The sequence below is a fragment of the Emydura macquarii genome, unplaced genomic scaffold, assembly GCF_026122565.2.
Source record: "Emydura macquarii macquarii isolate MOO-44397 ecotype Brisbane River unplaced genomic scaffold, CSIRO-AGI_Emac_v2 contig_587, whole genome shotgun sequence".
NCBI lineage: Eukaryota > Metazoa > Chordata > Testudines > Chelidae > Emydura > Emydura macquarii.
The window spans coordinates 1029850-1042911 of record NW_027130724.1 but is presented as its reverse complement, the minus strand read 5'-3'; the positions used below and the strand labels follow the sequence as shown (position 1 = coordinate 1042911).

Genomic DNA, 13062 nt, shown 5'->3' with positions numbered 1-13062 from the left:
CACACTGTTCAAATCCCTTCCTCCCACATGTGTATTCCTATTGCACTGAAGACCCTATATAGCTGTAGAAGAGTGAGCTAAAGTCTAGTCTATCTTGTACAAGAAAATTAATTAACCAACTAAGTTCTGGTACATTAGAAAGCTCTCAATGTAGTTTTCAGCTCTCAGAAGGAGTTTGCAGGACCACTAATTAGAAAACTCATCTTATGCCTTCTAAACTGAGCAAATTTGATCCAGAAATCATTGAGGGAAACTAAATTTGGAATCCTCGCTGTGTTATTTTTATAGTCACTCTACTGACTATAACCATATTAAGATAAGGAAAACGAATAGAACTACAGTAGCCAAAAGCCAATGTGAGGAGTATTGTAGGTAGTGGGATGAGTTTGTGTTACTTTTTCATGAAAACTTGAGAATAAGATTGGTTATATTTTAGATACAAAATCTCACCAAGATGTAGTCAAGACAAGAAATAAACAGAATACATTTCTAAAGGGCTCCCCCTTTAACACTTTGAAGTTGTAAGTAAGTAAGTAAAATAACCGAGTTTTCCTCCAGTTCCTTTTGCTCTGATGCTAGAGTAAACAGACTGATTTAAAGGAATTTTAAAGGAAACCGATAGCGTCTGGACTGAAGAGAGATTCATAGGGTTCGCAGAAAAGGGGAGGGGGGCTCTCTGCTCTTGAATGCAAGAACAAATACTGTAATTGACAAGAATGCGAGCCTTATTAGCCCGCATAATACAGAGCCTTTTCCTTTTAGCTCCGCTTCTGTACCTGATTCTCCAAAGAGGGAGCTGTGTTCAATTTACCCTTCCTTATTCTCAAACAACAACAAAGAACTTCTGAAGTTGCAGGAAAAAGATAGAAGGCAGGCCAGGCTGACTAGAACAGAGCTCTTTTCACTGCTAGCCAGAGTGTCCAACCCAGGCGTAATGAAAGGTAATTGGCCAGGCTGTTATCTATCTGCAGCCCACATCTTTGCTTCCAAATGCCTCTAATTGAATTGCTGTAATTTTTGCCCTTCCTAATGCAGTGACTTGCGAGGGGAAATGACCCGGGGATGTGGGCGGCTCTCGATTCTCCCCTGGGAGAGAGCAGCTCCTGCAAAGTTGCGCCGCAACCCATAAATAGCGGAGGGGGAGCGGGCTTGGGCTCACAAGTACTGCAGCCCCCTCCCCCACTCCATTCCATCCCCTGAGCTCAAAAGGCACCGCATCCCCTACTCAGTGAGCGCACCGGGGCCATGCAGTGAGGAGTCCCAGCTGAGAACATCCATTCCCCAGAGCAGCCTGCGGACAGCTCCCTGCCCCACTGCCAGCCAGGACTGACCCAGCGCAGTGAACAGACCAGCTCACCCCAACTCAAGGTACTTTCCTCTTATTTTTAGCCTCTCTGCCTTCTGGAGGGTATTTAACTTTCAGGTATACGAAATCTTAGACCCTAGACGCCTTCCCTTCTGACACCCCTTATTAGTGACCGCAATGACTTGTGTGTAGAGGTGGGAAAAGGGGCAGGTATTGTAAAGGCTGATCTCGTGTCTCCATGCCCGTGTGTGCTCAGGTCCCGCCCCTGTCTCTTACTTTGGGGATGTTCTTTTTTGGGATTTGACATCCTCTGCCGTTCCTTCCTGAACTTTCAGATGCACAGAACTCATCCCAGGATACACACACTTGATTCCTTCTATCTGAATGCTTCTTAAGGCATCAGGGTCCTGTGAGAACCTAAGTCAATTTCAGCCTCTGGGATCCCAGATTGGATCGCAAAGCAAATAACTCCGAGCGTTTATGGTCTCCTTTCAGATGCAGAGGTGGACTAGTCTCCTGTTTCTCTCTTTAATCCTTTGCGCCACCCTCTCAGAAACATTTGGACTCGTTTTATCAGTAAGTATAAATGTCATTTACAGGGGCTCTATCCATTAGACAGCTCACTGAGTGTCTCATCTGACAAGTACCAGTAAACTCTACACTGACAGGCACTCTGGTTAGATATAGGACTGAGCAAAACAAAGCAAGTGCCCGAGAATATTTTGGATGGTGAATGAACAATTGGGAATATTGGCGATTTTTAATACTCATCTACTTCTGCCAAATGTACTGCAATGTAGTTTAACAAAACAAACAAGGGATATTAGTTTTATATAGCAAAATTCAATGAATGGCCATTTTACTTAGCAAAAAAGCAAGGAATTATTTTGTTTTACATAAGCTTACAAAATATAAACACCTGAGACACAATGACAAATTGCATAAATCCAAAAAAAAACTACTGTACTTTCAGTAAAGCAGATTGGGAGCAGATCATATTTATTTTAATTTGTAAAGTTTAAAACGTAATGCAATGCGTGATTAGCACTTTCATCTATATAGGATTAAAATTCTGGTCCCATTGAAGTCAATGTCAAAACTCCCACTGACTTCACTGAGGCCAGGGTTTCACCCAGAGTGAAATAATATTTTGATAAATAAAAATAAGGTATATCTGCTCATTAGAAATGCTAATAAATCCATTCGCGCAAGCCAACCTCATTTCTTTTTTTCAGAGAACATTGTGTAGATCATGCAATAAATATTTTACCTGCACTTTTCCCTCTGTAAGGCAAAAGAAAAGAGGGGCTGGACTTTGAATAGTGCTGGTTACCTACTTGGGCCACGTAAGTAAAATATTTAATTTCTATATTTTAAAATTCTATCAAAAATTGTCAACTATTACCTATTGTCTGCCAAGGATGTGCTATCCACTGATCTGGCTACTGAAGTAATTTTTGTTTAAACCTATTTACATAAAACCGAAGAGGGTCATTTCAGAGAACCTTTAGTTAGTTACACACCTGAAGCCTGGGATAGAAACAAATAGTTTTAGAAGTTAATCTTCCTCTTCAAAAGCAATGCTATGTAAAGGCACTAAATTATATGGAAATTACACATTTGGGCATTCTTACAAAGTTCTTTAGTGCTAGTGAGTTGTAATTCTTAGGTGGCAAACATCTTATTACTCTAAAATAGTAGTTTTACCTCTCATTATAAACTAATAATGATAATGAGTTGTATAGAATCTAAGGATATTTGTCTTGCAAAATAGTTATAACATTTTATGGAATTTTGGAGATCAATCAAGGGTGAAATTGGGCCCCACTGAATTCTGCGGGGCTAAGACTTCACTCTAAATATACTTGAAAATGCCCAGATGCAAAGTCTTCCAATACTATTCTTCGATTTAAAAAAAAAAAAAAAAAACCAACAACTCTCTGAGATTGTAAATAAGAGTTACAAAGGGCTCTCACAGAACTGGGTGACTAGGCAACAAAATGGCAGAATGAAATTCAATGATGATCAATGCAAAGTAATGTACATTGGAAAACAATCCCAACTATACGTATAAAATGATGGGGTCTAAGTTAGCTGTTACCATTCAAGAAAGAGATCTTGGAGTAATTTTGGCTAGTTCTCTGAAAACATCCACTCAATGTGCAACAGCAGACAAAAAAGCTAACAGAATGTTGGGAATCATTAGGAAAGGGATAGATAAGACAGAAAATATCACATTGCCTCTTTATAAATCCATGGTATGCCCACATTTTGAATACTCTGTGCAGATCTGGTCGCCCCATCTCAAAAAAGATCTATTGGAACTGGAAAAGGTACAGACAAAGGCAACAAAATGATTTTGCTTCCATATGAGGAGAAATTAATAAGACTGGGACTTTTCAGCTTGGAAAAGAGATGACTAAGGGGGCATATGATAGAGGTCTATAAAATCATGACTGGTATGGAGAAAGTAAATAAGGAAGTGTTATTTACGTCTCATAACACAAGAACTAGGGGGGCACCAAATGAAATTAATAGGTAGCAGGTTTAAAATGAACAAAAGGAAGTATTTCTACACACAATGCACAGTCAACCTGTGGAACTCCTTGCCAGAGGATGTCGTGAAGGCCAAGACTATAATGGGGTTCAAAAAAGAACTAGATAAATTCAAGGAAGATAGGTCCATTAATGATGATTAGCCAGGATAGGCAGGGACTGCTGTTTGCCAGAAGCTGGGAATGGCCGACGGGATGGATCACTTGATGATTACCTGTTCTGGTCATTCCCTCTGAAGCACCTGGAATTGGCCACTGTCAGAAGACAGGATACTGGGCTAGATGGACCATTGGTTTGATCCAATATGGCCATTCTTATATTCTTAAATATCAGTAACTTGAGAGGAAAATATTTAATTCCATTTTGTAATTAAAAAAAAAAAAAAACAACCCAAAAACACAAATGTCTGAAAGGCTGAAAACTTAAAAGTTCAGATTACCAAAAAGTATGGAAATGAAAAGTGAAGGTCTCTCCAATAGCTTTCCTTTAAAACTATTTGTAGCTGATTTAATAATAGTCATTTATTTTCACACGAGGTTTTCAAGATGCTGAGAGACATAAAACATACAGAAGTCTGTATCTACCCTTTACATTAAATATTACCAGGGGTTGCCGAGTTCTACCCTCTATAGCACATGATAAACATTACAGATAATTAATACTGCTATCCATATAAGGATCAAAACTGTCTTTTTCCTTTATTATTTACTTTTTGTAACTGACCTTGGGATATCTAAAAATAAATGTTGCATCTTTGTTGTATTTATTGGTTCTGTAAATGTTTGTAAGTATATTTGCCTTAAAGCAGCAATACCAGAATAGACTGTGTTGAAAGACATACACTCCATTCTGTAATGGGGGAAATATACTTGCTGAGTGCCATTTCTCTAAGATTGCATAATAGGCATCATCCTCTGTTGCAGGTCGTATTGATCAGCTTTTACTGATAAAGGAAATGCCCATTGCAAGGGGGAGAGAAGAGGCACCTGGGGAATGTAAGATAGTTTTTGGAGGTTATTCATGTAAACTAATTGCAGTTTACTTTCAAACAAATTAATTGGCAACATTTTTTTAAAAAGAGGAAAGAGTAGTAAAACCACATTCCTAAATTACCTATGAATGGGGCAACTCTGTATTCCCTGTACACCCAAAACTCCCACTGAATTCAGGAAGAGTTTGGGAGTGCAAGCAATATAGGCCTATGCCCTTAATGGATATATTATAAACTACAAACAGAAAATTAGAAAATGCCTTATTTAATTCAGTAATAAGCTTCTTAAAGAAAATTATTCTTTTGATTCATTAACTGTACCTCATTCCATCAACAATCTCATCATGTTCTCATGCACAAATGAAAAGAAGGCTATATAAAGGCTCTTTTAAATCTTTTTGAGCTAGCTCAGTAAAGTCCATGAAAATCAAACCATATGATTGGAGATTGTAAACTAAATTAATTCTTCATCTTTAATTTATTTAACAGATGCAGTAGATAATCACAGATCTTTTAATGACAAACATGGCCTAGCTGGTAAACGTGAGATACAGCCTGAAGAAGATATAAAAACAGGTAATGAAATTATGAAAGCCAAGAGAGCTTATGTCCATCTATATATAACAGTTTATTTATTACATTTGAGTTGTACTGCCCTTAGGGAGACAAAATCTTACTTAACATACATGAAGTCCCATTGAAGTCTGAGAGTATTCATATGAGAAAGGAAAGCAAAAACCACAGATGCCGGAGTTTGGAGATCATGACCTGAGTTACATGTATTAAGCCTAGTAATAGTTTAAAAAGCAGAGTCATACATTGGCTGGCAGGGCAAAAGCTTTTGAGCTTCCGTCATTTTATCCAAATTAACATATTTGACTATCTGTTAAAACCTATCATTTTTCTTTATATGTTTAAAACAAAGCTTTTAAGTCTTATCAAACACTTAGGAGACCTAACTGATTAGCACAGGAGTGTGATCAGTAAGGGACAATATTAGATCATATATTCGGGAACGTTATAGATACAGGAGGCCCCTTTTATCATATCAACCTAGAGCTGAAAGCTGTTAATAATGTTATATGGAGCTGGTTTTTGAGAAATGGATTTTTCATAATAACCCCATCCCAAGTACAATTGTATAATTTTTCCATAATTAAACAAGATAAATTGTTTCAATTAGAAGACTTAGGGCTTGATCCAAAGCTTAGTGAAGTAATTAGGAGTCTTTCCATTTATTGCTATGTGTTTTGGAACAGAACTTTAATCCTGAGAGGTGCTGAGCAGTCACAACTCATCAGTGGGAGTTGTGAGTACTCTGTGCTTCTCAGGATCAGATCTTTACGGTATATCCTCCCTGTTTTATGACCATTGTTTGTCTACTTTATGCTGATGGTAATGTTTGAAAATTCAAAAAGGCTTGCTGTGTATACTCTTGCTTAAATGTACATCCTAAAGCATTTAATTTTACTGTGATTAATTCCTATATGTATGTGAAATTGTTACTTTGTTCAAAATACCTTATTTTCTCTAAGCAAATATTTAGACCACTATAAAAGCCATTTCCTTTTCTTGGTATATCTGAAACTTATTTGTTGAACTAAAAAATACTGAGATTACATTCCCAGACAAAGAGTAAATGATGCTAGTGGCAACCTGCTCAGCTTCTACAGAGGCAGACTTTGGTTTTTAGTTGCTATTTATTGGGGTGTTTTATATTTAAACACTTTGTATAGAATTTCCAATATCAATTTGTAACAATAAAAGAAAAATATAAAATTATGTCATAGTCAATAAGTTAAAGCAGGTACTCAGTTGGAAGTTAACAACATGAACACACCATTTCTAACCATTGATATAACAACCAACTCTCGTTTCATCATTCATAATTAAAGAGAATTACAGCTTAGCAGCAGGTAGCTTTTGCTTTATAGAATTACATTTTCATAGCTAGAGCACACTCCTACATGGCAACACCAGCATATTAGAGCAGGAAATACCGTTAAATTCCCCTCAAGGTTTTTTCTGAAGTCTTCCATTGGGAGAGCAGAATATCCCACCTCCACCTTCCCTCCTTACACAGGCCATACATGTGGAGGCTCTGTGACAGAATCTCTAGACCTGTTACTTGGTAGCACAGCAGAGGTCTCCCTTAAAGGGGATTCCCCATAACAGAGTTGGATGTGGATTTTTAAATATAACCTTTAGGTCCCCTCGGGACCTCCTCTTGATCTACCCATTCTTTACTTGTTCCACCCACTGCTTCCTTCCTTCTAATATGCACAGATCTCCAGACAGCTCTGTATGAAGTCCAGAAGAAGCCTTGGGAGCTGTTGTGACTCCCTTTTCTGTATAGTGAAGGAGTGATTCACATATGGAAGGAACCTTATGTATGGATCCAAAGGACATGATCTAGTCCCCTGTTAGGGAATCTCAAAGTGAGATCCATTTCTCACTCCAATCCAGAGAAGGCTGATAGTACAATGCTGAGCACACAAACAGCTAATATGGGAAGATAGATAGAATCCTGCTCCAAGGAGCTTACAAACTCAAACCCTAATAATACAATACAGACATATCTGATAGAGTCAATCAATAAAGGTCCAAAATTCAGGTAAGGCTCTATTATTTACTCACCCCATAAATATTAGGAGAACATTGATAGGTATCCCGTAAGTTGTAAAATTCTGTTGAAGACAATTAATTCATTTCTGATTATGGTTGTACCAAAAAAACCAAAACAAAACAAAAAAAAAAGCACTGGAATAGTTTCCTGAAATGTTGGTGCCTAGCAAAGCAGGCATATTTTGCTACTCTGAAATGATGAAAGGGACAGTTAGTGCACTCTGATCTAGTAATACTTCTCACTGACTCACTGTTTTCCAGCTGTGGACGTGCAGACAGTTCCTTTGTAAATGTGTGATCTGTAAACTATACATTGTGGAACTGCAGAAGCAGCTCCTTAGGTGCTGCTGAGTGCCCTCAATTCCCAGTGAAGTCACCCCAAGTTGATGGTGCTCAGCATCTTGCAGGATGGGACCAAAAGATTGTAACTTAGTTTCTAATATAAACCTCATTTAAGCACACTACTTCCATCAACTCTGAAAAATCTCCTTTGCACCTGGGAAATCTCTCATGGAAACCCTATTCCAAGGAGACAATTTTTTTTAAGTTTCACTGGAATTGAATTAGGTATTTTGAAATACAAAATTTTGAAAAACATATTTTTCACTTGCCAGAATGTAGTGGCTTCTTATAAAGTTGTCTTAGAATGGCAATTCTTTACACATTCAAGGAGAACTAATGTAGTGGACTATTTTTAATAAGATAAATTTGGACCTATCTACCCAATGTTCTTTGGAAATCTAAGCCTCTGAGGTCTCTGCAGATATAAACTTCTTGATTGGTGTTGCAGAATTTACAAGCTCTACAGACAGCCCTGGAGGACCTTGCAAGCCCTGTAAGCCAAATAACCTGAATGCTGGTGTAACTTACATCAGTTAGAAGATGAGGCAACACCAGAATCAGGGACCTCTAACAAGCTCCCTGATGCCCCTCCATTCTTGCACCAAACATATTTCAGTGCAGGAGAGAATCTGGCCCTCAATTTTTCCATTTTTTCCATTGAAATGTTGTTCCACAGATTTTTCTGAACTCTTGCAATTTTAGTCAGAACGGTGAATATGTCAGCAAATATTCATATTCTGTATATATGAAATAATATTCAATAAATATTTTCTAGGTAATCTTGGGAGACCACTGGCTGACAACAATGTTGTACGCACAGTAATTGAATTTTTGACTTACTTGCATCTTAAAGGTTAGTAAAGCTCTCAATCATTTAAAAGTAGTTTTATTTCATAGTCACTAAGAATCTGATTCTGTAATTGTTACTTGGATAAAACTAGAATAAGAGCTGCAGGACTGGGATTGAATATATAATTGTTTGCTGTAAATTCATGTTTAAATTGTGTGACTTTGTTCAGCATCACTGGAGAATGGCCTTGATGATGTTTGACATAACTCCTAGAACAAAATATGCTGAAACGATATCACTGAATGCCCATATTTATAAATAATTGTTTAAAATCTGGAAGAAATGATCCCTGAAAACACTTATGCAGATGCTTAAAGTTCAGCATACAAGTAGTGTCACAGAAGTGCACGACTTAAGTATATGATTAAGTGGTTGCAGGATTGAGATGTTATATTGTAATTGCCTTTGTGCAGGAACCATCTTTTCATTATACGGGTGTACAGTGCCTAGCACAATAAGGGTCCCAATCCTGCTTGTAGCTTGTAGGCATTACCACAATGACAACTGCTAAAACTGTTTGAATTGACTTTAATAGTCTATATTTTTAACTCTCGTTTAAAAGACTGAATAAAAAGAAATGTTTCAAAGTTTATCATTTTCATGTTGCTTTACATTCGTGTTAGCTAGTGACCCATTTGGACACTGCAGTGAAGTCATATCCCTGAAATTGTGACATCACTCACTTGTGTGGCAACACAGAGTTCAATCTTGCAGACAAAACTCTGTGAAATACTGGAGAACTGTCTATATAGGAACTGTAGGATTGAAACCATTAAGGATGCCTAACTGAGAACTAATTAATGACTATTATAGCATCAAGCAAAGGGAAAACCTGTGTGGTTACTAGACCTGTTATAATTTTGAAGGTCTTCATGCGTTTTTCAAAAAATTTCAGGCAAATTAAATTGATTTACTTAAATATGCCCTTTTAAAATTTTCAGCCAATGTAAAATTGCTACTTTCAACTCTGCTACATTCAAAATATTTAGAAAGTTATTTGCATTAGGAGAGAAAAACAGGAAAATTAAACACATGTATTGTAATTGCAAACATTATAAATCTTTCATTCAAAAGTCACCAATTCTGTCACATACCTTCTCTATTAATCCCTACCTTTGAATATAATGAATTGTAGACATTTCCATAGCAATGAAGTTATTGTTAGATGAAATTACAGGTCTTGGGTTTTTGTTTTTTTTATAATGTATGCCCTGGAATGATAGCAAGGAACTATGTATTATATTTATGTTTTATTAATTTCACTTTTGAAAAGATATTCACAGTGGTCTGTTAACATCAAGATCATATGAATCTTATAAATTAAACTCTTGACAGTTTGGGCATCATTCTAAAATGATCTGTGTTGGTTCAGAAAAATCCTAACTGCTGAAAATACTGTAAATACTAAAATACCACCACAGTGTTAATCTAAACTATGTGTTATACAGACTGTGAATGATATAATTAAGGATCTTTGAGCAGTACTGTCATTTCCAGGATAATTCAATTGTCCATCCTTTGGCACAAAATCTTACTCCAAAAGCAACCATTTCTCGAATTTTTCAACACAGCACAAACCTTCCTTATCTTAATCTCACAGAGTATGTTGAATAAATTAATACAATCAAAGTCTGGGAAAACTGAAGGAATTTTTGAGATATCTAAGAGAGGTTGAGGTAGGACAGGACCATGTTTTGGATAACAGGGCTTTTCAGATAACCCTGGTTTTGCTATATAATTAAAGCATTAATGTGGATTAACTGCACTAAAAAAATCTCCTTTTTGAAAAAAATTGACATTTTTTATAGAAATGTCTAGTATGCAAAACTGGGGCCCAAATCTGATATCCTAATTTTGAGAAGTAACTTGGTCAAAGGGTACCCCATTAAAATCAATGGGCCTGTTTGCAAGGTGAGTTACTGATCCCTCAGGGCTGGGAGAGGGTGGATTCCATTTCTCTGCCTAATTCCTGCAGACCATGTTTACTTAATCTATGTGTGGACTACGAATATTTTTCCATTCAACATTTTTATTCCGATAGATTACATGAATTCATTCTAAAACAATACTTTCAAATATTCACACAATGGTCTAAAAATCTCCATTCTCCCAGTCTTTCAGTGCTGTTCCACCCTTTAATTGAATGATCAGCATGTGCCCAAATCCATATTTACAGGGTAGCCACCTGACAGGACTACTGATTGAGGACCCTATTTACCCATACATAGGCTATTCCCAACTGAGGGAGTGGAAAGTCAGCATTGTTTCATGCTGCTGCTTTTAATGAATCCTCCCACAAGTTGGAGGTTGGGAAAAGCAGCCACAGCATGAACAGCTTGAGAGCATAACTGGCCTGGGGAGGATGGCTCTTGGAACATCCATGTTCAGAGGTATCGATCCTCTCCTCCAACAAATCATGTGAAGGAAAATGCAAGCTTACTGCCAATGAGTTAGAGTTCCCATTCAGAGGGTTATTTGGGCCTCAGCCTCTAAATGCTAAATGGATGCTCAAGAAGATTCTGATTTAATATTGGTTGGCTGGTGTACATATACCAGTGCAATATAGACACTCCCATGTGTAAGCTACCCACAATGCAGGTCCCAAGGTGGGTGTCAAAGCAGCCTCCTGGGCAGGTCAGCACGAGTGATTGGGCAGGGCTGGGGAATAAACTGAGCCCTGACCTCTGCAAACTGAGCCAGCATGGAGGGGAAAGTAATATGCACCTAGTAAAGAGCTGACATCAATTACTTACCCCATGGAATAAGGGGGCAACTAGGGGCTGAACTGTGACTTTTTGAGTAACAATTACCTAGTCTGCTCTTTGGGCTGCACAGTTACATGCTCCTCCTTACTGTTACAATTAACTTTGAGAATGCACAAAAAACAAATCCACTGGATCATGCACAATGGCTTTTCTGTAATGCAGAACTGGTATTCCAGAGCTATAAAACACAAGTGATGCGACATTTTCAGCTAACAATGGCTACCAGCAAGCTCTTGACATGAATTTGTACACCAAATCAATATTTGATTTTTTTAAAAAAAAAATCTTTATTTTCAGTCCAATAATAATGTAATATAAACTCTTTTACACATCTACTCAAATATCAGTTTATTACACTAAATATATTAACGTATGTGTTTTCTTTCTCAAAATAATCCATTTTAGAGAGAAAAATATTTTTAAACAGTATAATTCATGTACTTCCATCTTCAAGAGAAGGGGCATATTTAAAATAACACCTTTACAAGTGATTTCTTGGAGGTCACTATCACAGTTGGCCTTTTAGGCCCCAATCCTGAAACTGGTTCAGTGCAGGGGTCTGCCCACCCAGAGCCAGTTACAGGATCAAACTTAATTAAACAATATAAAATCTTATGACACTGATATTCAGTGATATGAATCAAATCATCAAAGTTGATATGGAAAGGTTTTTTTAAACAGTATAAATAACAGGATAATATTACTTATTAATACTCAAAAGAAAAATTAAATAGCCAAAAATGAACCATGAAAAGTATGAAAAGTCTCATCTGTGATTGAAGGGATGCAAAGTAAGAAAGTTTAGCAATCATATAGTTGATTTTTAGAAATTAATTGTTAATACTAAGCTTTGCTCTTAACTACTCGTTGCTAAAATCATTACTGTGTTTTTCTTTTTCCCCTTTGCAGAGGCTGGGGCATTTGATAATCTGCCTTCATCAGAAGAAACAAATCAGTCCTGAAAAATAATGTATTTATACTTTGTTGTATTGTAAATTAAGACTGAACTCTGAACAGAGCTTTAAATGAACAGAAGATGGTGATTATTGTTTACATTACTCTTATACAGAGTTACACATGGTAAAGTACTTTCTGCCCTTTTTGTTTTGTTTTTCTGTGATGTTACAATGTAAGATTTTTGCCTTGATAAAAATATTTCTTTAGGTAAGTAGTAAAATAAAAAAAGAGCAGTTGCATTTTGTTTCATTTCCCTTAAAATGTTTTAAAACTACATACATAGTGCACAATATATAGTATATTAAATACATGTTTAACTTTAAGTATACGAACCAGCCTAGGCCTGAGCAGTGTAGCTGTGCCAACTTAACTCCCCTCTACCCCATGTTGATGCAGTTAAATCAACAGAAGACTCCTCTCATCAATCTAGCTACTATTGCTGGAGGAGATGGAGCTCTACAGTGATGGAAAAACCCCTTCTGTTGCTGTAGGAAGCGTCTATAGTATAGTGCTACAGCTGCATAATTAAGGTGCTGTAACTGTGCCGCTGTAGTGCCCATAGAGTAGACATGACCCCACTGCTGTCAATAAAACACACACCTCTGGAGTGGATTTGGTTTCCTAGATCATGTGGTCTCTTCTCCAAGCACACTGATAAGGGCCAGGATAG

General features: G+C 37.1%; 1 protein-coding gene across 2 annotated transcripts; it reads left to right on the top strand.

Moving 5' to 3' along the window:
• Positions 1–1176: 1176 nt before the first annotated feature.
• GAL (galanin and GMAP prepropeptide) lies at positions 1177–12628 on the top strand. 2 transcript variants are annotated; one of them, XM_067540378.1, is made up of 7 exons: positions 1177–1368; positions 1802–1882; positions 2598–2652; positions 4786–4857; positions 5343–5429; positions 8596–8673; positions 12345–12628. In XM_067540378.1, exons 2-7 carry the CDS (start codon positions 1802–1804, stop codon positions 12395–12397), a joined length of 426 nt encoding a protein of 141 aa, XP_067396479.1. In that variant the 5' UTR covers positions 1177–1368; the 3' UTR covers positions 12398–12628. The 2 variants fall into 2 exon arrangements, with proteins under 2 accessions (XP_067396479.1, XP_067396478.1); XM_067540377.1 differs by lacking the exon at positions 4786–4857.
• The last annotated feature ends 434 nt before the right edge of the window (positions 12629–13062 follow it).

Coding starts and splice junctions, on each gene's coding strand:
- GAL (XM_067540378.1), top strand. CDS start 1,802: ATGCAGAGGTGGACTAGTCTCCTGTTTCTCTCTTTAATCCTTTGCGCC. Junction 1,883..2,597: donor CATTTGGACTCGTTTTATCA/GTAAGTATAAAT, acceptor TCCCTCTGTAAG/GCAAAAGAAAAGAGGGGCTG. Junction 8,674..12,344: donor GACTTACTTGCATCTTAAAG/GTTAGTAAAGCT, acceptor TCCCCTTTGCAG/AGGCTGGGGCATTTGATAAT.